This window comes from Mytilus galloprovincialis, chromosome 9 (assembly GCF_965363235.1).
Source record: "Mytilus galloprovincialis chromosome 9, xbMytGall1.hap1.1, whole genome shotgun sequence".
NCBI lineage: Eukaryota > Metazoa > Mollusca > Bivalvia > Mytilida > Mytilidae > Mytilus > Mytilus galloprovincialis.
In genome coordinates this window covers 26,693,118-26,719,537 of record NC_134846.1, presented here as the reverse complement: position 1 = coordinate 26,719,537, position 26,420 = coordinate 26,693,118, and the positions used below count along the sequence as shown (strand labels likewise).

At 32.9% G+C, this 26,420-nt stretch overlaps 1 protein-coding gene across 2 annotated transcripts in view; it reads left to right on the top strand.

The window, feature by feature from the left end:
• LOC143044714 (integrator complex subunit 10-like) overlaps positions 1–26,420 on the top strand; it is a 195,991-nt gene that overhangs the window by 11,867 nt on the left and 157,704 nt on the right. For both annotated transcript variants that reach the window (XM_076216801.1, XM_076216800.1), the window contains exon 3: positions 9,860–9,954. In XM_076216801.1, the coding sequence (XP_076072916.1) occupies positions 9,860–9,954 (95 nt within the window). The remainder of the gene's footprint in view (positions 1–9,859; positions 9,955–26,420) is intronic.

Below are 26,420 nucleotides of genomic sequence, written 5' to 3'. Positions count from 1 at the left end.
TATATTACAATTATTTCTTGTTAATTATAAAATATTATTGATGGAAAAAAATGAGTAGGTTTAAAGAATTTACCTTAACTATATTTGGAATTACATCTGGTCCTAAAAAAAATTCATTTTGATATGGCTCATTTTTAAGAAAACATATCTTTCAAGCCCAAGAATGTTTGACCAACTGTTTTATAATTACCTGCCATTTTGTTCCAAAACCTAGACATCATGGATTAAGGGTGAAGGTGGGGGTCATTTACATTTACTATGGGCAGGTCAGTTAGACCCCACCTTTGATCCCTGTAGTACATAGTAAACATTTGTCTGATTTGGGTCTTATAACTTTTGTACTGTAGAAAACAATCTCAGTTTTCTTTTCAAGGGAAGCAAGTCCATTCATACTTAAACAAGCTTGTACTATAGTTAACTTGAACTACAAACAGTCAACTAATACCAACGTTAACTATCAACTAGAACAACTGCAATCATTGCGAACTTGTACCACTGCAGACTCATGACCATGAAAAAAATATACTTGATATTTGTGTTGCTTTTGAAAACCTTGAATATGAATTATTTGCCTTAATGGTTAATTCATTAAATGAACATAAATGTACAATATACATGATATATGAATGTTTAATGTTCGTTCTTTTTAAAAAATCTTAAGCAACATTGCCACAGTTTTCATAATTATGTTTGCCTTGGGTTTTTAGCTCACCTGGCCTAAAAGGCCATGTGAGCTTTTCTCATCACTTGGCGTCCGTCGTCGTCGTCGTCGTCTGTCGTCGTCGTCTGTCGTCGTTAACAATTTTTCAAACATCTTCTCCTCTGAAACTACTGAATGGATTTGAATGAAACTTAAAATGATTGTTCCTTAGATTATCCTGCACAAAGTGTGTACTTCGATTTTTGATCCGTCAAAAAACATGGCCGCCGTTACTTAAAATAGAACATAGGGGTCAAATGCAGTTTTTGGCTTATATCTCAAAAACGGAAGCATTTAGAGCAAATCTGACATGGGGTAAAAATGTTCAGTAGATCAAGATCTATCAGCCCAGAAATTTTCAGATGAATCAAGCAAACCATTGTTGGGTTGCTGCCACTTAATTGGTAATTTTAAGGAAATTTTGCAGTTTTTGGTCATTATCTTGAATATTATTATAGATGAAGATAAACTGTAAACAGCAAAAGTGATCAGCAAAGTAAGATCTACAAATAGGTTAATATGACCAAAATTGTCAATTGACCCCTTAAGGGGTAAAATGTCCTTTAATGACAATTTTTCACAATTTGTTCATCATATTTGCTAACTTTAAAAAATCTTCTCCTCTGAAACTACTGAATGGATTTGGATGAAACTTAGCATGATAGTTCCTTATATTATCCTGCACAAAGTGTGTGCTTCGATTTTTGATCCGTCAAAAAACATGGCCGCCCTTACTTTAAATAGAACATAGGGGTCAAATGCAGTTTTTGTCTTATATCTCAAAAACGAAAGCATTTAGAGCAAATCTGACGTGAGGTAAAAATGTTCATTAGGTCAAGATCTATCAGCCCTGAAATTTTCAGACGAATCAAACAAACCATTGTTGGATTGCTGCCACTTAATTGGTAATTTTAAGGAAATTTTGCAGTTTTTGGTCATTATCTTGAATATCATTATAGATAAAGATAAACTGTAAACAGCAAAAATGATCAGCAAAGTAAGATCTACAAATAAGTTAAATATGACCAAAATTGTCAATTGACCCCTTAAGGGGTTATTGTCCTTTAATGACAATTTTTTCACAATTTGTTCATCATATTCAGGGATCTCCATGGCCTGTTTAACGATGGAGCCCCGCCATCGTTCAAATGTCTTGCGCCATCGTCAAATGACTCGCGCCATCGTTAAATTGTCTTGCGCCATCGTTAAATTGTCTTCCGCCATCGTTCAAAACTTCATCGTTTTTTGTAGCCAGACGCCATTTTTTTTATCAATTATAATCAAATGCATGTAATTGCATAACCCTTAGGCTTTTTATGTTATAATCCAATACAGTTCTAACGCCTGAGGGATATCCGGATTAAGATCGCTAATTACTTGTACCTGAGCTTGTACAGGTATATCAACAAACCAAACAGGAGAATACTATCTGAGGATAGACGATCCATTTGTCGAAGTAATCAACTAAGTTTCAGCAAATGATTATGATCATTTAGATTAAATAAATAAATTAATAAATTAATCCAGTTACAAAGAAAACAGTTTAACAAGTCGAACACGTGCTTTATTTTGACTTACGCAGTCAGCATCCCCCTTTTTTAAGAAGTACAAAATAAGACGCAAAACAGTAAATATTATTTCATCGTAAATAAATCGAGTACTGCTGTAACGATAATTTAGAATTACTTTAAAAGTTTAAAAGTAAAAACTTAAATATTTCCTGTAAAGAAATATCGTATCTAAATTCCGAATTCATTTCGTATATTACAATCAAATTGATACATCCGCGTTTCCGGTTTCTATTCAGACTCGAAAGATGCATGTTGCAGAGCATCAATTTTTCCAGATAGTCATTAAAAACCTTTTCATTTGTCGACGTTTGCTTTACAAATCTCTTTAACCTTTTACATAACCCGTACGAATTGTTTTGTTGTTGCTGCAAATCAGCCATACCGGTAATGGGCTCTGAATTTGACAGTGTCCACGAAAAATAAGCTCCACATTAGATGATTTTTAACCCCCATAACAATTACCAAAAATAAAAGAAATCTGCATGGGGACCTTCATGACAGCTTTTGGTCATTCTCGACTAAGGGGGGGCCATGATGACTTGGCATTTGAATGGTTAAAAACGGCAATAAATGAAAATATTGATACTTCTAATTCTATAATGAAAATTCAAATAAATATAATTTAAATAAGCACTGAATTAGCATTTTCACCATTCCTTGTATGGAGGGATAAAATACTTCCGATCGCGCTACACTGTACAGCGTAGACAAGGTTTGTAATGGTGAAAGTTCCTCCATGGTTCAATTTTCATCCATGGAGATCCCTGCATCTTTGCTAACTTCGGTTACGCAGGTTTTATTTGAACTTGACCTCATTTTCAGTCCATTGCTAAGTTTTAAGTGTTTGTGTTTTGGTCTCATTTTCTTTATTTATAAACAGTAAGTCATATATATTTGTAATATTGAAGAATTGTTAGCTGTACATGTTTGCCTGGCATGGTTCAATATGTTCAATAAGGCATTGTTTACCAGATGAGCGATTCAGGCTCTTGAGAGCCTCTTGTTTGGTTAACTGCCTACAGCGCTTACAGTGCTTTGATTGTAGTTTCCAGACAATGACTTGTGTTAAAGTGTATGAATCTCTCTGAAATTATACCACAAATTTCCATTCTATAAAGGGATGCAGTGTTCTAGCCAGGATATGAAAAGGGCAAGGTGCAAGTCAGAAAAAGGGCAATTTTACACCTAAATGTCATTGAAAAAATGGCAATTTTATGCGATAATGTCATTGAAAGAAGGGCAATTACTTAAGCCTCATAATTAATTAAAATATAACTTAGGCACTATGATATACTCAAGTTTCAATTAAAATGGAGTAAATATAGTTCTCTACTTTTGGCACAATTTTTATACAACCGTAAAAATTGAAAATATTTTGGTCGTATATTGGTATGACGTTGGCGTCGTCGTCCAAAAACATTTGGTTTTCGCACTATAACTTTAGTATAAGTAAATAGATATCTATGAAATTTAAACACAAGGTTTATGACCACAAAAGGAAGGTTGGGATTGATTTTGGAAGTTTTGGTCCCAACATTTTAGGAATTAGGGGCCAAAAAGGGCCCAAATAAGCATTTTCTTTGTTTTGCACTATAACTTTAGTTTAAGTTAATAGAAATCTATGAAATTTTGACACAAGGTTTATGAACACAAAAGGAAGGTTGGGATTGATTTTGGGAGTTTTGGTTCCAACAGTTTAGGAATTAAGGGCCAAAAAAGGGCCCAAATAAGCATTATTCTTGGTTTTCACACAATAACTTTAGTATAAGTTAATAGAAATCATTGAAATTTAAACACAAGGTTTATGACCACAAAAGGAAGGTTGGGATTGATTTTGGGAGTTTTGGTTCTAACAGTTTAGGAAAAAGGGGCCAAAAAGGGGCCCAAATAAGCATTATTCTTGGTTTTCGCACCATAACTTTAGTATAAGTAAATTGAAATCTATGAAATTTAAACACAAGGTTTATGACCATAAAGGAAGGTTGGGTTTGATTTTGGGAGTTTTGGTCCCAACGGTTTAGGAATAAGGGGCCCAAAGGGTCCAAAATTGAACTTTGTGTGCTTTCATCAAAAATTGAAAATGGGGTTCTTTGATATGCCAAATCTAACTGTGTATGTAGATTCTTAATTTTTGGTCCTGTTTTCAAATTGGTCTACATTAAGGTCCAAAGGGTCCAAAATTAAACTTAGTTCGATTTTAACAAAAATTGAATCCTTAGGGTTCTTTGATATGCTGAATCTAAAAATGTACTTAGATTTTTGATTATTGCCCCAGTTTTCAAGTTGTTTCAAATCAGGATCCAAAATTATTATATTAAGTATTGTGTAATAGCAAGAAATTTTCAATTGCACAGTATTCAGCAACAGCAAGAAATCTTCAATTGCACAGTATTGTGCAATAGCAAGAAATTTTCAATTGCACAGTATTGCGCAATAGCAAGAAATCTTCATTTGCACAGTATTGTGCAATAACAAATATTTTCAATTGCACAGTAATGCGCAATAGCAAGAAATATCTAATTGCACAATATTGTGCAATAGCAAGAAATTTTCAATTGGAGCTAGTTATCTTTCTCTGTCCAGAATAGTAGTTGAATCAACTTTAATCATTGTTTTATACAATATACAATGTATATTCACTTTTACTACCAACTGATAAATTGAAACAATCTTTACCATTCAGTGATAACAAGCACTTTATTTTACATTTTAATATTTTATGATGTATTTAAATGAGTAGTTATTGTTGCAAACTCCATTAGAAATTTGAATTGAGATCAGAAAAAGGGAAAGGGGGATGTGAAAAAAAGAGGGGGGGGGGTTAAATTTTTCTCATTTCAGATTTCATAAATAAAAAGAAAATTTCTTCAAACATTTTTTTGAGAGGACTAATATTCAACAGCATAGTGAATTGCTCAAAGGCAAAAAAAATATTTTAAGTTCATTAGAACACATTCATTCTGTGTCAGAAACCTATACTGTGTCAACTATTTAATCACAATCCAAATTTAGAGCTGAATCAAGCTTGAATGTTGTGTCCATACTTGCCCCAACCGTTCAGGGTTCAACCTCTGCGGTTGTATAAAGCTGCGCCCTGCGGAGCATCTGGTTCCGATTATAACCCTTTGCCAAATCCTAATTTCTACTAACCGGATGACTTGTGCTAATTGCACAAACCTATCGAAATATAAATTTATGAACTCAGTTTGCTTTGTAATCTGGAATTCTGGATGCATTTATTTTATCTATCATATCTTTATACTTTGTTTCCTTCATGAATGGCTTTATATTTTCAACTTTGTAGCTGTCTTTACTTACATGTATGGTAGATGTTGTATGCGATAAAACCTGAGGCATGCAATTGATTGGGACCTCTTATGAAGAGAATTATTTTGGTCTCATAAAACATCTCAAAATTTAAGGATTTCCTGACTTTATTTAAATCAATTCAAACATTCTACAAGAAGAATTTCTTAATTCAGAAGTTTATGAATACCTGTACACACTTTCAAAATTACCAATTTATATAAAAAGGTATGTAGATATAAAAAGATACCAGAATTAAAATGATGTACGTCAGACAGGAGTTAAGTCTACAAAAAAAGCATTAGTGACGCTCTAATGAAAAAAGTTAAAAGGCTAAATACATTACAAAGTTAAGGAATCTATTCCTTAGGTAGACAATCCTTAGCTTTTCAAAAAGGTCAAAGTTTATGATAGGACAGTGACTCAAAAAAGAAACAAAAGAGAAACAAGTCGAGGTCAGAATACCGTTAGTAATGATGACGGTGGCGCTTGAAAGTCACATGTAAAGCTCTTTCTGCCGTGTCTTGAATTTAGATAACAAAAATGAAATAGTAAATAGAAAGCATCTCACTGATACTCAGGTAAAGAATACGCATTTGCGTCATCACATATCTTAATCTAAATTATAGTTGAATTCGAATTTCAAACAGCCTACATTTAATGTTTTGACTCCAGATTCATTGACATTTTATCCGGAATTTTTGAGAATGCAAACCGAAAGTGTGCTTTTGAAATGTGATCTATAATGTGAATGAATCAAGAAGTGTAGGATATTTGGTCAACACAATGAATACATGGGTAATTTCATTGTTCGTACCCCAAAATGAAAATAACGCCACATCATATTGGTTAAATTTCCATTGTTTATGACATTTATAACCAATCAGGACGTTTTGGTGTACACTTTTGAAAATATTACCAAGGATGCATTAGATTCTGAAACGGCGAATAAACTATACACACTTAAAATTTCATTTGGTCTATTTGATGTTTTCCAAAGAAAATCTTTGAAAGGTATTTTATATTGAACCAAGGATTTGTATAGTAAGAAGGATTGGAATCTCGCGGTTTATCGTAATCTCTTCCACGGCGAGATCATTTTCATAAGGTTGGGACAAGTACTGTTAAAGAGGGGGCCCAGTGGTAGACCCTATCAAACGTCCTCTGCATGTTACTCTAGCCGGTTTCAATCATCATAACCATGATAAAGGCATTAAAAAAACATTTGCCAGTGTGAACTGCAAGCATTTTTTTTTTATATTAAATAATAAATAACATTACATTTTTAAATGCACTTTTCTTTGTTGTCAGAGCACTTAAATCAATTTGTTTATGAATTAAATAGGGCAACCTTAATATAGTGTCAGATCTCTGTCATAACGGCCACTCAATTAGTCAATCATGGAATTATTCCTGATTATGTATTATACATGTAATATAATACAGAAATTTACTTGAAAAGAGCGACTTGTCATATATCAAAGAAGACTTCTTTCATCTTTTTCTGACTGTACATAGGAGGTAAGTAACTGTTACAGCAGTTTATATCAAGAATTAAAACAAAAGTCTTAGTTTTCTGTTTGTAACTACTTGCTAGGTCTAAACTGTGGCATCTAGATGTTTATCAATAAATCTCTTTGTAAACATAACTAAAATGTTTAATGTCTAACAGTAGATACTTTTTGTACAATTTTGCCTTGTATTGACTTTATAGCACACAATTACAAATATACATGTAAAACACTGACTTTTGTCTATCAAGATAAGAAATAATTAATTGCTTACCGGGACATTAACATCATTTGAACTTTGGTGATTACTGAGCTGTCTCATTCGATTGACAATCATACCACACATCTTTACTTTTATGTCTTGACTCCAAATTTGGTATAAAAACTATTTTTTTACATGTTTTATGTATGGACTGTTGGTTTCATGTGATAATATTTATCGATCTGCTAAGCCGCATGGGTTTTAATGATTGTGGATGACATACATTCATCGATTGTGCATGTAGACTACTAGTTTTTAAAATCTTCATTTGATATGGGATTGATAGTTGTCTCATTACAATCATATCCCATGTCTCCTTGCTTATCTTACTACACATCCTCATAGACATTAATCACACAGATTTATATGAAAAACTGGATTAATAAAGTCAGAGACAAGAAAGAGAATAGTCAATATACCCTCAACACCAAGCAGATTAGGCAAATATTAAATGAATCTGGCATATAAAGGAATTTAAAAAGAGATATTCTATGATTTATTTTTACGTTAAAATATAGATATAATCCAATTCAGCTGGTATCACATGATTATCTATCAAGTCACTATCAAATTTCCCTACACACAAAGTGTAGCTCTCCAAGTTTTAATATAAGAGATTGAATGTTAATAATCTAATGAAATACTGTTGGTATATCTTTCCATAAATGATATTCAGAGGAACGTTCTGGTCAATAGTCTTATTTAGTTGTACCAATCAGGGGTTAAAAAATCCACTAGCCCGATGTCCGGGACTACAGCATTTAGGCCTTGGGCAACCAAAACTTGTAACCCAATATGCCAGACGGACTAGTAACAAAAAATTCTTGGCGTTTCCAAAATAGAAAGTGGAAAATCCCCTCATCACTATTCTATCTTAGCCAGTCAGATTCAACTACGTCCTCCGGGATTCCCAGAATTTGAACTGATTTTGTAAAAGTTTTAAAACAGAAAAATAACTCAGGGTGGATCCCGTACTTTCAATATCGATTTGTCAGTACAGGGGGTATTGTACATTGCTTATGCAACCAGAGAAATATAATGTAACCTGATTGTACCAGTGACCTCCTTCTGAATAATTTATTGCAATATAAATGTGAATCCCTTTTGGCAGCAGAAACCTGACTTTTGTCAGATATAAATATGTAACATGTGCACATGTTATGGATACCATTTTGTTTTTGTTTACATACTGTGAAGCCTCCAGAACCAAGACCTAAACATTAACAGTCTTCAGAAAACTTTAACTTGATGCAATAATATTTCATCAATCATATTTATCTTCTTTTATATTCAAATTAATTTGATTTTTGAAGAAATAAAATTTATAACAAATACAATTTCAGTTATTACACCAGAACCATTTTAAACTGCTTATTTCAAGCATAAAATTTGATATGGATTGTAATACTTACATATCGGGTGTCAGTTTGTTTAGGTGATGCAAATGTCCGCCATTAATCAAGGCACATTGAGCATTTTCCAGATTCATCACGGGTAATCACACAAAATCTCGCGCTGCATAAGACATTATACTACAGTCTATGCAAAAGTCCACGAGATTCCAATCCTTCTTACTATACAAATCCTTGATTGAACATTGCATTTTTGATGTTCTAACATATTATGTTTGTTGTTTTGCCTACACATTGTTGTCAATATGATTCTATGTGACTGTCATACAGCCGTTCAACATAGGCATGAATGGTCGTGGAAGTGACTACACCTACAAGCCCGACCTCCCCATAAGTCGTCATTTGAGGTCACCTGGGCACACCCAAGCTGATCTCAAAAACCTTACCACCACAATCATAGACCACACCGAGGGTTATTGGCCAAAAGACTTGCTCAAGAAAGATTTTGGATTAGAAAACTAAGGACAGTTCACCCAGAGGGCATAAAGGACAAATTTGACATATTATACCAGCTTAGATCCATTAGTGCTGTTTATTGGGAATGTAATTCCTTGCAGTTGTTGTAACATCTTATCTGTCGTCATTTTGGAATTTTAGAGTTGTGTCAGGCCATATACTATTTACGTTGTATCCTTTCTAGAATATACATGTAGATACTAGATAGGATACAAAGTAAAAACAATAATTACACATTAAATCAGACTTTGCAATGTTGACAATATCCACAAAAAATGGTGCACTGGACATATTTTCAATATTCTACATTAGGAAATGCCTGTACCAAATAAGGAATATAAAACCCACTTACCAGAAAGGCTATATTATTCTTCAAATATCTAAAAATCAATTTTATTGTACAAAAACTTTCATATTTAAAAAATTCACCATGGCCATAATGCAAAATTAAACTTCTAACTGTGTATTGCTACCTTAAGGAAACATATATCAAAAACTGAAGTTGATTAAAGAATCATTTCAAAAAAGTATGACAAAAATACCCTAATCCAAAGAAAATTAAGGAAGGTCCATAAAGACTTGTGGGTGGAGGTTTTATCTTTGTGACTTAACACTTATTTTAAGCTATGTTTTGATTTCAGGTTTTTGACTTTTCCTAATGAGACAAGACTGTGGACAGAAGTTCAGAGTATATTAGAAGCTTTACAGTCAGAGTCTTCTAATAGTTTCCTCACAGGTAATTTTCTCTTCATATAAAAAAAAATATGCAAATTATAATTTGTACAATATTCGACTAAAATAAAATTAATTTACTTATACATTTCTGTAACTTATACAATAATTTGTAGTATTGATCTTGTTATAAAAAAGCATTGATACACACTATAGAATTTGTTTTCAATGACCACACAATAAACCTTATTTATAAAATACAAAAATAGTTCTGCATCATTTGTTTGGGCATGGCATTGAATTATGGCATTGGGAATTGCACAACATCTTTTGCTTTTTACAATTACATCGAAAAGGACTGCTCCCTCCTTTGCATTAACATAAAAGAAAACCCTAATCATAATAAAGCAGTTAAAAATTTATGACATGTACATGTTTAAGACTTTTTTAAATTCAAATACAAAATTACAAAATAAAAGATAAATGTTGGTATGTTTTTTAGGGATTTTATAACAGCTCTATTTTCAAACAATTACAGACTTTCCATAGATATTTTTTTTTAAACCAAAATTCATTTGCATAAGGTCAATTTCTAATTCTAATGCAACAACGTTTGTAACGTTCATTTTGCTTGGATAACGTCACTTTCTTACATGGCATCAATTGACAATTGATGCTACGGGACGAACGCGCAAGCGCAGACGGCATATGGAAGATTTTAAATACATGTTTTAACGTTGTTTTCTGTCAGTTTCATTAGAATGGAGATAACAATATTGTATTTTAAGCTCCGACGGCATCAATTTGGGATTTGATGGTCGCAAATACCCGTTTACTGTCTCCGCTAACGCGTCGCCAGTAAACTTAATTTGCGACCATCAAATCCCCAATTGATGCCGTCGGAGCTTAAAATGCAATACAGTTATCTCCTAAATATATGTATTTTTTGAAAGGTTGGAACTTGTTCTAAATCTTAACTATGGCACTGGCCTCCCTATCAACAAGCAGCACTGGTTAGCTGCTAAATCTACACACGGAAATATAGTTCCCTATAAATTTCATGTCTGTGTACATATGCACTGTTTTTCGTTGTGGGTCAAGAATCTGTGTTGAAGGACTTACCTTGACCTATAATGGTTTACTTTTATAAATTGTTATTTGGATGGAGAGTTGTCTCATTGACACTCATACCACACCTTCCTATATCTATCTATTAGCAACCCATTGTTAGGTTGCTGCCACTAAGTTGGTAATTTTAAGGAAATTTTGCAGTTTTTGGTTGTTATTATTATGAGTATAATTAATGATAAAGATAAACTGTAACAGCAAAAATGTTCAGCAATGTAAGATCTACAAATAAGTTCATTTGACCAAAATTGTCAATTGACCCCTTAAGGAGTTACTGCACCTTAAGGACAATTTTACACATTTTTTCATCATGTTTTCTAGCTTTAAAAAAATCTTCTTTGTAACTACTGAACAATTTTATGATACCTATCAATTCATATAAATGTACATTTCATTAGGAACTTTTATATGTTTTTTTTCATATTCATATTCCATGTACCTTCTGTTATGTGCTTTTGTTTTTCTCTCTACATATAAATAATTCACAGTCAATCAACTTCATCCCTGTTTCATATAATTACTCGCCAAAATATAATACTAAACATAAATTTAAGACTGAAAGTATATATACAGTCAAACCTGATTAAACCGGACCCTGAATAAACCGGTTTCCTGTCCATTCCGGCCGAAAATGAAAGTCCCATATTTTTCCATTCAAAGTCTTTGTTAAAATACCCTTTGTAAACCGGACCCTGTGTATTCCGAATTCCGGTCTTATTATGAAGTCCCAATAATCTTAATTACATTAATTATTACCTGTCAAAACCGGTTTGTCTAATTAGTTTCAATGATCGATATGCAATCAAAACATATATGTTGATACGATATAACTTTTCGTGATCATAATCAATTAGTCAGGTGTCAAACTGTGAACCTACAATCGTACAGTAGTGAGCTGTATTATTTATTAAAACATTATAAACGTGTCAATTAAACGAAAAGACACACCGAATATATATCTCGGATTGAACTTACGTTTTAACTTGGATAAACAAATTAAAATCACGAAGTAAAAAGTTCACATCGTAATTTCGAAATCCTTGGTTCGTTGTTGTGAACCCCTAAACAAATGACCTTGATAATGAAAAACACCCGGATGACAACAATCAATGGATATTGTACACTGTACGACAACGTTTCGAAAGTGATGACATTACGTTTGATAATATTCTGGCTTTTTAATCGGCCATTCCAACATTTCAAATTATTGATCATGGCAGTAAATCGAAACTCTCGTCTTACAATCCAAACAACGCGAGCATTATGATGCAAATGCAAACAATGAAAAACGAAGTGAAAGTATTTTAATTTATCAGATATAATTTACAATCAGAGAGAATTTTTTCATGCAAAATGTCGGACGTCACAAGTCATTAACTTCCCGTCAAGACAGAAACCTGAATAAACCGGCTCACTGTCCAAACCGGCCCTTTTTCATGGTCCCGTAGCCGGCCGGTTTATACAGGTTTTACTGTACATAATATGTATGTTCAGGGCTCACGCTCACAGTCGACTTGGGCAAAGAAGTCGCTTTCCCGACCATCACTTCGCTCTCCCTGACCCCCAATAGCGAAAACAAGTCGCCCTGTTGTTTATGATACTCACTTTCAGTGGATTCCGTCAAGGACATTTTCAATTTTTACCAAGTTGATGAAACATCAATTTTTTATTGATAATTAAAGAAATTCAGACATAAACGATTCATTTTCTTAAGAAAAGAGGTTGAAGCATTGTCTTTGCATTGTGTAGCAGGTTATTTACACATTACACCATTCAGTGATAACAAGCACTTTATTTTACATTTTAATATTTTATGATGTATTTAAATGAGTAGTTATTGTTGCAAACTCCATTAGAAATTTGAATTGAGATCAGAAAAAGGGAAAGGGGGATGTGAAAAAAAGAGGGGGGGGTTAAACTTTTCTCATTTCAGATTTCATAAATAGAAAGAAAATTTCTCCAAACATTTTTTTTGAGAGGATTAATATTCAACAGCATAGTGAATTGCTCAAAGGCCAAAAAAATATTTTAAGTTCATTAGACCACATTCATTCTGTGTCAGAAACCTATGCTGTGTCAACTATTTCATCACAATCCAAATTTAGAGCTGAATCCAGCTTGAATGTTGTGTCCATACTTGCCCCAACCGTTCAGGGTTCATCCTCTGCAGTCGTATAAAGCTGCGCCCTGCAGAGCAACTGGTTGTAAATTTTCTTGCATTTTTCCGCCATTGATTTTTGATGGGATTCCAAATGGGATCCCACCTAATTCCATCAGGATAAAATTTCGGGAATCCCGCCCAAAATCCGGGAATTCTTATGTAAATCCCGGTTGAAATATACTGGGATCCCACTGGGATATTGTGGGATTTCAATTGGGATCCCACTGGGATAAAATTTCGAGATTCCCGCAAAAGAAGCGGGATCCCGATGTAAATGTACTGGGATAAAATTTCGGGATTCCCGTAAAAGAAGCGGGATCCCGATGTATATCCCAGTGGAAATATACTGGGATTTTGATTGAAATATACTGGGATTCCCGAAAAAAAAATGCGGGATCCCAAATAGTTATCAAAGGTACCAGGATTATAATAAATAAATCCCAGCAGGATATATACATGCACCAATTCAAATTGCACTGCCACTGTGATTATTCATGCAAAAGGATGCATGTCATGTTCTCCTTTCTGTGAATTAATTTGCTATCTCTGTACTTCCAACTAGTATTCCTGAGTAAATTATGGTAACTGGAATATCTGCATGCAATCTGTTCCGTTGGCAGCTCCATTTAAAAATATCATTAAATCCCCTAAAAGTATCAAAAAAATCCATTTTGAAGCAACAAATTCAATAGAAATGTTATTGCATGTTTATACAGTAGATTGGAAGCTAGTCCAAATAATTATGACGTCTTGGAAGGCTATTTTAAATTTTTTGGTAAATTAATTACCCTCCCCCTTTTTTATCCCCTGAAGATAAATAACTAGCGACTTATTATTTTCACCAAATAAATATACACACAACTGAATTAAATTTTTACATACCTACCAGTTATGCCTGTTATGTGACAACAAGTTTATTCATTGTATATGTTAAAAATAAATATATTTTCAGCTTATGCTTTCAGACTTTCTGATGTTGATTAGCTTAACAAAAACCATAAAAATCATAGTTCCTCAATAAATTATTGTTATAATCATTATATACACATATACACATGTTAAATTAAATTATTAATGTACTTAAAATATCTGAAAAAATCTGCATCGGATCTTGGTCCTGTCCTCCATAAATCAGCGTAATCAGATTTTGATGACGTTTTTACCTGTACACTTACGTCGAAGTGACAATCTCGGCCAGAAGTTGATCTGTCTCTGTAACGGTATTATAAATAAATTAAGTGTATCGCATAAAAGAAATTAATTACTGGCCAGTTTTTACTAAATATAAGAAAAGAATACTTTATTAATCGGCACAGGCCGGGTGCATGCAGATAAGTTAGTGGCCGCATTATTTAGGACAGTATTTTCTAGGGTCGAACTGTTCAGTACAATTGAAAACAAAGCACGCGGCCATGATTTTTTTAACATTTTACATAACTTGAGAAACCAACGTTTTACGATGTTGATCATTATCTTATCATTTATGCCGGACGACAACTAATAGAACTGCACTATGTGAACTTGGGGAACATCAGAAACGCCCAAGCTTGTCTGGCAAAACACCCATTGATATTTCTCGGACGCCCTACCATTTGAGCTCGCCATTTTAATCGCGAAAATCTCAGCATTTTTCTGACTTATATCTGTCAAACTGAATATTAAGTGACACTTAAAAGATCTTAAAAGTGATTGGCTTCACCTGACAGCTTTGGTGTCCTACACATTGTTAATAAGGGGATCCCAGTTTCAGATATTTATCCCGAATGGGATCCCGACTCCAGATGCTTATCCTGACAATTTCACCGGGATTGCATTGGGATCCCGATGGATCCCGTTTTCATTTTCTCTTGGGTGGTGTATATAATTTCCTATAATTTATATGGATTGTTTCAAAATATTGATTAAAGTTGTTTAACTCTGAGACTATTCTACCAATACCAATATATTATGGCCCAGCTTAACTTTGTATTATTATATCTTTTGATGAGAAACACTGAATTTCATACACAAGATAGTTTTTAATTAAATTGTAACTGATATATTATAATTTCTTTACCTTTTTTGAAATAAATAAATATTTTTTTTAGTGCTAGATATTTTATAGTTGGTAGTTTCTCACAAGAACCTTAGTAAAACTTAAACAACTTTTAAGTTGAAATGTTACTTATATTGTATACTCAGATATGAATTGAACAATATAAAAAGAACATTATTTACATATGACCCTTTATACTAACTATTAATAATAACTATAGTAAAATACAAACATTGTAGCGCACCGCGCGATGAGCACTTCTCTTTCAAATCTCACCACTTCTCCCTATCAGTTTCAAAAAGTGAAGTCACTTCTCCCTATAATTTTTAAGTAGTGTGAGCCCTGATGTTATATGAATTTAAGGCAAAATTAATACATAAGTAAGTTGCCTACCAAAACCAATAACAACAACAATGACAGATTAAAAAGTCAATTGTTCATGAACAATTGAATGGTCTTTCCTTTTTTCTTTTATTAATTGCCTTCTTAGTTAAAAAATATATGGTTTCTAAGGACTTTTATGTTCATAAGTGGTTGCTTAGGGCAAAAATCATTCCTAAGGATAAATATATTAAAATAAGTTATTAAAAATGTCATATGTACTATTCATAGTTTTTAAAGTTAAAAAAATAAGTGATTGCTAAGGACTTGTATGTCGTTGCTATGGACAAAAATGTCATTTCCAGTAATAAAAATGTCATATTTATATTATTCATAGCCTTCTAAGTTCAAAACTATATGGTTGCTATGGTGTTTTATGTCGTTGCTAGGGACTTGACCTAACTTTGTAGATCTTATTATGCTGATCATTTTTGCAATTCAAAGTTTCTTTCTATCTGTAACCACTTTTGAGTTATAAGCAAACAATCATCATATCGGACCCCAAAAACAGTTTTGGTGCCCTAGTTCCATAACAATTGGTCCAATGATTTTCAACCCAACATAACAAATGTAGATCTCGACAAGACACATATTTTCTTCGTTACATTTTATCAGCCATCTTTTACGGTTATTTAGTAAATCTGATAACAAGCTATTGTCAAAAGCTAGGTCATGACCTTCATCTTTGACCTTAGGTCAATTTTCATGTTCATGTGAACTGATGATCATTGGTTATGATCCTAGGTGGCTACAACTTACAGTTTTTGAGTTTTAGTGGCCAACCGACATTTGTTAATTTTCAAAGGGGCATAACCCTACCAATAAGTCGTTGAATCTTTTCGATTCAAATGTAACGAAGCACCAAGGTCTGTTCCTGAACAAATTCCATCCTTTGTTTTTTTTCTACCTATTATGGTTATGGAGTTAGAATGATAACAAGTTTTTCGGTGTTAGGGGAGATAACCCCTATAAAGGAAATGTTACGGGGTCGTGCTCTCACCACAAAATAGCTTTTGGTCAACTGATACTAGATATCTAATATCATTTCAACATGTTGCGTACTTTTTTTGGGAAATTTCGTTAAAGTTTGGCGGAAAGAATAATAATAATAATTAAAAACCAATTGTTCAGAGAACCATTGATGGTCTTTCCACCAGTAATGATTTTTTTTATATGAAAATATTAAAATTTGGTTTTAAATGTCAAGTTCAGCGTCAAATGACAACTTATTGTACGCTGATTCCAAAAATATAAGGTTTCTATACAATAAGATATAAATAAGGGAGATAATTTTTTACTTCCGGTTCAAAATTTGTTACTTCCGGTACTGTTTTAGAGTTTATTTGACGCTGATTCCAAAAATATATGGTTTTACATACTTTTACAATATTTTATTACAAAAACTAGCTACTTCCGGTTTACAAAAGGTCACTTCCGGTTAGCTTTTTCAACGTCATACTGCTTGCAACCTATTGCAAAAAGTCTAATAGCTTTAACATGAATACATATGAGGTAAAAGCAAAGGTCAAAATCTAGAACGTTAAATTAACATATGACCTTGAGCTCAATTTCAAGGTCATGAACCAAGGACCTCAAATCAAAAGACTCTAGGCCTCTACTTTATATTGTTAATGAGTTATATTACCATACAACTAATATTAGATATAAAAGGGGGCAAAACTCACATTAAATATTACGTACCCTTTTAAGTAAAATTTACATGTTACGACATGTCGCAACTAACAATTGTGTGAAAATATTTTGTCGATATCTTGTATGATTTCTGAAAATAAGAGATAACAAGCCATAATCAAAAATTTGAACATGACCTTTGACCTTGACCTCATTTTCATACTTTTTGAGCAAGGGCCTCAAATCAAAAGACCCTAGGCCTCTATCACTTATGGTTTTCCAGTTCCAATTTTATTTCACTTATTTCAATACAAAAGGGGAAATTACTCTCATATGGGGTCTTCGTAAAGCTTCGGTCAAAATAAAACGTAACATCCTGAGGATATAACGAGCAATTTGGAAAAATAAATTTGTCGCTTTCTTTTACGGTTGCGGAGGAGATCTGATAACAAGAAAAACAGTGTTTTGGGAGATAACTCTTACAAAGAAAAGTGTTTGGTTAAACAGGGTGAGTTTCAAAAGCGTATAGACTGTATGATCTCATATACAAAAGAACTAAGCGATATCTTTTGAAACATTTTTACACTGCAAGAAAAAAATTAGGCGGAAGAAAAAAAAAATAATCAGAACAAAATCAATAGGTCTTTCCACACGAAAGGTGGAAAGACCTAATAATAATAATCAGAACAAAACCTATAGGTCTTTCAACCGAAAGGTTAAAAGACCTAATAATAATAATCAGGAGAAAACCAATAGGTCTTTCTACGGAAAAGTGGAAAGACCTAATAATAATAATAATCAGAAGAAATACAGTAAGGTCTTTCCTTATAGAAAAAGGAAAGACCGTAAAAATGAAGTTGTAGTCTAACATTTCATAGAAAGTAGAGCAGTCGGTATAAGAGAATAATATTGAACGATGTCTATATCAATAGATAAGTTACATTAACTTTTATACGGCGTATATATATGATTATTGGCTTACTTGTTTGTCTAGGAGTAGAGCTATATTGCAAACACTTTGTTTGATCTTTTGTCCGATCGTCTAACAATATGTTTGTTACTTTTCTCAGAAACAACCTTACTGAATGACTTCATATTTGCTCATCAGCTTGACAGCAACAAGTTTTAACATGTGTACACTTTCTGATCTGTCATTCTGCAATTAGTGTACATTTGCTGATACATGTACTTTAATTTTTATCTCTCAATATTTTGAAGTGCATTAGGGATATGCCTATACAAATAAGAAGAATTGGTATGATTACCAATAAGGCAAATCTCAACCAGAGACTAAATAACATAGAAGTTAACGACTATAGGACATCGGACAGCCTTCAACAATGAGAAAAACCCATACCGCAAAGTGGGCTATGAATCGCCCCTATATAACAAATTCAAAACAACTCAAAACGGCAAACTTACAGCCTGATTTAAGTACAAAACAATGAACGAAATAAAAATATGATGTACAATAACAAACGATAACCATTGAATCACAAGCTCTTTTAACAGCATGTGAACAGGTGTTTTCTTGTTTTGGTCTATTACCTCCAGTTTGATATACACAAAAAAAATACAACCAACTAAAAAAAACTAACCTGTGACAATTTTGCATCATTTGGTACTAATTTGCTTAAAATCAAACCAAAAATGACACCTATATATTTTTTTGAAATCTTTTTTAACGAACTTTTGTTGACAGTTTTTCTACATACACTTAATATTACATATTTTTAAAATATCAATTGTACCAATTTCAAGTTCAGAACAGGATGAAACACTCTCTTTATTTATCATTTATTTACGAATAGGGGTGTTATATGACCTTATCTACCTATGTGGATCTCACACATACAGTCCGTTTTTGTTATTTTGTTGATAGTCAGTTAAATTTGGCCGTACAATGACAACTCTCCATATAAATTGGAGTATGTCCGATGCTATACAAGAAATATAAAAAGTCGAGACACAAAATAATTTGATTCTGATTTTTTCAATTCAAGATTGTATTATTGACTTCTTTATCAATGAATGAAAATGACTGTTCCCGTCATGAAAAATATTGCACAAATTTGTTGAGGATAGTTGTTTTGTCCGTAACTCTTGGAGTTACATTTATGCGTTTTTCAGTGATGCTGTACATCACGGTAGTTTTGATGTTTGTGTATAGATTTTAAATCTTCCAACACCAATCTAATTAAAATATTCCAACACCAGAACGGATTCAGTCACCTTACACGCCATAGATTCTGTTAAAAATTTATCATTAATCACGGGTTCATACGTTTTCTCATTTCTTTTTGTTTCTGTGTCAAATTTCTGTTGCTCCATTAAGAATTCAATACTGAAAGAATTTAAAAGGAGTTCTTTCCTACCAATGTCCAATTTTTATACAACTATATTGGTATCACGTCGTCGTTTGCGTCGTCAGAGTCGTCAGAAGACAGTGTTTCCCTTATTGCCTTTCTATTTGAATGAAAATAGAATATTCATCTGTTTCTTGTTTTGTTTTGTTTTTGATAATTGATTGTTCACTGCTTGCAAATAAATCATTATATGTATTTATCTTATCTGTACAGGTTTGTATTCATGTCTCCATCTCCTTATCATTGGTAATTGTATAGACAAATAAGAAAGAAATATGCTAAACATGTATATTTGCAACATGATAAATTAATTAAAAAATAACATACACTTACAATAGTAATGCATGGCTTTTAAGCATTATGAAAGTCTTATTTCTAGAAAACTTTAAAAAAGACAACAGTGTAAAATTTTGCTATCTTTAGCTAAAATAATAAATTCTCATCCCCAATTAGGAATAAAACAGACCGGGATTTATATAAACTTTAATTTAATCCTTGAAAAGAAGTCTAGATTGCTGAAATAATTTATATATTATTATATATAATTTATAAATAATTTTTTTATTTGTCCCAAAACATTTAATTACCATCCTTATATGATTATTTGATTAAAATATTTTTTTGGAATTTTGGAAACATTCACCATTACCATGGAAACATAAAGAATTTCAAAAATTTCAAAATGCTTCAAACTTTACAAAAATGTTAATTGATATGTCTACATGCGCTCTTTGACTTTTGCATTTTCAAAATGGCTGCTGCTCACCTGGCAATGGGGGAAGGGTGCCATCCGCTATTGCTTGCAATGGCAAATCTAGTTTTTATTCTTCTTCTTCTTCTTCTTTTTCTTCTTTTTCTTCCGCCACTTTAGGTTGCATTTCTGTAAATATTGACAATGCAATTTCCCATAGGAACTCCTTTTACGGCTAAAACTGTACCACTTTTACTATGAAGTTTTGAAAAAAATCTTATCCTAGAATTGAAAGTTCATATGCACCACAATTTTTTTCAAAGGTCAAAATATAGGGCTGTGCGGCATATTTTCAACGTTTATATGCCCTGAACTTCTCAGAGTTTAAACTTACACTAATTTGTGATGATTGGCTATTTATGGCTTCAATATAATTCTATTGTCTATTCTAATGTCTTTACTAAACTATAAACTAAACCCACCAAGTAACATGTACCTGAAAATAATATAAACAAAATAATAGAAAACACAGTAGTTAACAATCTAATCCTTTTCTCTTTTCACTAGAAATGTTAATGTTCAAATAAAAAATGAAAATGAAGGCAATTAAAATGTCATAGTATCAAGTATTTATCTGATCTTTCTTCTCCTTTTTTAGCTCACCTGGCCTAAAAGGCCATGTGAGCTTTTCTCATCACTTGGCGTCCGTCGTCGTCGTCGTCGTCTGTCGTCGTTAACAATTTTTCAAACATCATCTCCTCTGAAACTACTGAATGGATTTGAATGAAACTAAGCATGATTGTTCCTTAGATTATCCTGCACAAAGTGTGTGCTTCGATTTTTGATCCGTCAAAAAACATGGCCGCCGTTACTTAAAATAGAACATAGGGGTCAAATGCAGTTTTTGGCTTATATCTCAAAAACGAAAGCATTTAGAGCAAATCTGATATGGGGTAAAAATGTTCATTAGATCAAGATCTATCAGCCCTGAAATTTTCAGATGAATCAAACAAACCATTGTTTGGTTGCTGCCACTTAATTGGTAATTTTAAGGAAATTTTGCAGTTTTTGGTCATTATCTTGAATATTATTATAGATAAAGACAAACTGTAAACAGCAAAAATGATCAGCAAAGTAAGATCTACAAATAAGTTAATATGACCAAAATTGTCAATTGACCCCTTAAGGGGTTATTGTCCTTTAATGACAATTTTTCACAATTTGTTCATCATATTTGCTAACTTTAAAAAATCTTCTCCTCTAAAACTACTAAACCAAATTCAACCAAACTTCAACTGAATGATCAGTATGGTGTATAAAATAAAGTTTGTGCTTTATTTTTTATTTCGTCAAAAAACATGGCCATCATGGCTAAAAATAGAACACAGGGTAAAATGCAGTTTTTGGCTTGTATCTCAAAAACTCCAGCATTTAGAGCAAATAAGACAAGAGGTTAAAGTATTTATTAGGTCAAGGTCTACCTGTCTTGAAATTTTCAGCCGAATTGGGTAACTGGTTTTTCAGGTATAATGCCCCTGAATTGATGATTTTAAAGAAATTTTGCAGTTTTTGGTTATTATCTTGAATATTATTATAGATACAGATAAACTGTTAATAGCAAAAATGTTAAGCAAAGTAAGATCTACAAATAAGTCAATTTGACCAAAATTGTCAATTGACCCCCTAAGGAGTTATTGCCCTTTAAAGACTTTTTTCACAATTTGTTCATCATGTTGACTTACTTTAAAAAATCTTCTCCTTTGAAACTGCTGTATCAATTTCAGCCAAACTTAGGCTAAATGAGTTTCAGAGTATCTAGTATAAATTTTATATTTCATTTCCTTGTATGTCAGAAACATAGCTCCTATGGCTAAAATAGAACATAGGAGAAAATGATTTTTTTTTTGCTTTTGAAGAAAATAGGACAATTCAAAGAACATTTAAATAAATTGAAAAGCCAAAATAATCATTGATGAGAGATTTAACCAAAAAAATTAAGGTGAGCGATTCAGGCTCTTGAGAGCCTCTTGTTTTTTTTATTGTCAGTTGCACTAATTACAAAAGGCTTGAGTTCAAAAGTCCTTTTTCAAAACAACATAAGATGTCTTGTCCAGAAGCACCATGCTTTGTAAGAACATTGGCGATTTGTTCATTAGTCTGAATCCATTTTACTTTTTTAAGCTCTCCACCTTGAAGCAATTGCTTTATTGCATTGATCTCCACCCTCAATCTCTTTTCTCCAACAGGTTTATCAGAGTATATTGCATGATAAAGGTCTTTGTTGTCAACGAAACAATCTACTGGAGTATGCATCAAATCGTTCTCATTATGCATTAATTCCTTAAACAGAGCTGCTAAAGATATAACACAGTCCACACCATCAGCTAAGGAGAAGATTTCCAAATGATGCATCACTGAACAAAATAAATTTCACATTATGTCCAAGATTCTGGAATTGCAGTGAAACGGGATCGTTTTGCACCTTCCTAATTATTTTATTGACTTTCTTTAGATCTTCAATAGTGCTAGACTTAATTTTTGATGAAATAGCAGCAACATCAAATGCAATGTCTGGACGTGTTTGTCTTGCTAACCATAATAATTGTCCTATTTTTGACCTCAATAGTGTCTGTTCTGATGATGAAAGAGGAGATGTTTTAACTCTGTCTTTATCTATTAAAACAGTTTCAACATTCTGACATAGTCTTGCTGGCTGAGAACAATAGTTAGCTCACCTGTCCCGAAGGGACAAGTGAGCTTATGCCATCACTTGGCGTCCGTCGTCGTCTGTCGTCTGTCGTCCGTCGTCTGTCGTCCGTCGTCTGTCGTAGTAAACTATTTCAAGAATCTTCTCCTCTGAAACTACTGGGCCAAATACTTTCAAACTTTAACTGAATGTTCCTTAGGGTATCTAATTTATAAATTGTATCCGAAGTTTTGATCTATCAACAAACATGGTCGCCATTGCTAAAAATAGAACATAGGGGTCAAATGCAGTTTTTGGCTTATATAACTCAAAAACCAAAGCATTTAGAGCAAATCTGACATGGGGTAATATTGTTTATCAGGTCAAGATCTATCTGCCCTGAAATTTTCAGATGAATCAGACAACCCGTTGTTGGGTTGCTGCCCCTGAATTGGTAATTTTAAGGAAATTTTGCTGTTTTTGGTTATTATCTTGAATATTATTATAGATAGAGATAAACTGTAAACAGGAATAATGTTCAGCAAAGTAAGATTTACAAATAAGTCAACATGACGGAAATGGTCAGTTGACTGACCCTTTTAGGAGTTATTGCCCTTTATAGTCAATTTTTAACCATTTTTCGTAAATCTTAGTAATCTTTTACAAAAATCTTCTCCTCTGAAACTACTGGGCCAAATACTTCCAAACTTTGATTGAATGTTCCTTAGGGTATCTTGTTTGTAAATTGTATCCGAAGTTATGATCTATCAACAAACATGGTCGCCATTGCTAAAAATAGAACATAGGGGTCAAATGCAGTTTTTGGCTTATAACTCAAAAACCAAAGCATTTAGAGCAAATCTGACATGGGAGTAATATTGTTTATCAGGTCAAGATCTATCTGCCCTGAAATTTTCAGATGAATCAGACAACCCGTTGTTAGGTTGATGCCCCTGAATTGGTAATTTTAAGGAAATTTTGCTGTTTTTGGTTATTATCTTGAATATTATTATAGATAGAGATAAACTGTAAACAGGAATAATGTTCAGAAAAGTAAGATTTACAAATAAGTCAACATGACGGAAATGGTCAGTTGACCCCTTTAGGAGTTATTGCCCTTTATAGTCAATTTTTAACCATTTTTCGTAAATCTTAGTAATCTTTTACAAAAATCTTCTCCTCTGAAACTACTGGGCCAAATACTTCCAAACTTTAACTTAATGTTCCTTAGGATATCTAGTTTGTAAATTGTATCCGAAGTTATGATCTATCAACAAACATGGTCGCCATTGCTAAAAATAGAACATAGGGGTCAAATGCAGTTTTTGGCTTATAACTCAAAAACCAAAGCATTTAGAGCAAATCTGACGTGGGTAGTATAGTTTATCAGGTCAATTTCTATCTGCCCTGAAATTTTCAGATGAATCAGACAACCTGTTGTTGGGTTGCTGCCCCTGAATTGATAATTTTAAGGAAATTTTGCTGTTTTTGTTTATTATCTTGAATATAATTATAGATAGAAATAAACTGTAAACAGCAATAATGTTAAGCAAAGTAAGATCTTCAATTAAGTCAATTTGACCAAAATTGTCAATTGACCCCTTAAGGAGTTATTGCCCATTAAAGACTTTTTTCACAATTTGTTCATCATGTTGACTTACTTTAAAAAATCTTCTCCTTTGAAACTGCTGTATCAATTTCAGCCAAACTTAGGCTAAATGAGTTTCAGAGTATCTAGTATAAATTTTATATTTTATTTCCTTGTATGTCAAGAAACATAGCTCCTATGGCTAAAATAGAACATAGGAGAAAATGATTATTTTTTTTGGCTTTTGAAGAAAATAGGACGATCCAAAAAACATTTAAATAAATTGAAAAGCCAAAATAATCATTGATGAGAGATTTAACCAAAAAAATTAAGGTGAGCGATTCAGGCTCTTGAGAGCCTCTTGTTTCATTTTCTTGGCTGAGGTCAAGACCCAAATATTTGAAAGACTCACAGGATTCTTTCCCTACCTTGAACATATCCCTAATTCTGGACACAACAGTTTTCTCAAAGGCACTGGATCCTGCCCAAAGAAAGTCATCTACATGAACTGCTAGGACACCAGTCAAACCTTTTTCATTATACCAATAAAATACTGCTGAATCAATTTTTGACACTGTTCCACCACAATCTAGCAATGTTGCTTTAACTTTTTCATACCACTTTAAGGATGCATCAACAAGACCATATACACATTTGTTAAGGCGCCAGACTTTACCAGTTGCTTTAATTAGCTTCTTTAGGAGGTTTTAAGTAGACTTCTCTTTGCATTTTCTCTCCTTGAAGGAAAGCAGTTTTAATGTCCACTGAATTTATTGACCATCTTTTACTAGCAATAATTGATAAAATTAGTCGTAGAGACTGCTTTTCACATGTTGGCGAATTCTTTGGTATCTCATCTAGGCTGTCTTCTTCAAAACCTTTTGCTACCAATCTAGCTTTTCTATGAAATTCGTTCTCTAATTCTTTCATAGTATAAACCCATCTTGTTGAAATACAGTTTTGACCATTGTCTTCAACTTCTTCATAAACATTGTGCTTGTTCCAGTTATCCAGTTCTGCCTCTCTAGCCTCAGTAAAATCAATATCACTTAAAAGTACATCTTCATTCACGTCATCTGACTGGTTAACAACTTTCAAATCATTGACTGTTCTTAGATCAATTGATATCTGATCACCTCTCATATTTTCTGGCTGATTGTATTCTATATTGTACCAGCTCTTTTTAACAGTTGTAGCCTTTCCTGCCCTGCCTAAAATTATTGCTTCTCTTGTGTCATTTTCACCAGGGATTTTGAAATTCACTATCTGATCCTTCTTTAATTTCATACAATCATTTGCCTGTGACCCAGGATTATGTTCCATACTTTCCTCATGTATATCATTCTCTGCCTGATTTTCCAAATCAAAACTGTCTCTCCCTTCAGATTCAGGACTATCTTCACCATTCAAACTACCATTCAAGCTACCAGTATGATTATCATCTTGATCAGCACTTTCGTCTGCAGATTCTTCAACATTTTCTTGGTTTTCATCATTCTCAGTATCATTTTGATGAGGCTCTTCATCATCACTCTCATAGTATACTAAGTCATGATCTGGTTCAGTGTTGTTATATGTTGCAGCTTGCGGCTTACGCACAGGAGTTGACTTTGCTCTATGCTTATGAATAATCTTTTGTTTTCTTTCAACATCAATGTCTCTTTTTATTCTACTTTCATGTACACGCACATATGTACCTCCATATCTTACAAAAACAACTACGTTATCTTGACCCATTACCCAGCCTGGTCCTTTCCACTGATTGTCTCGTAGGAAGAAAACTTTGTCACCATTTTTGAATTTTTCTCCTGAAGGCCGGATTTGCTTACGTAGTGCCCTTCTTACTTTCTCAGAGGATTCTG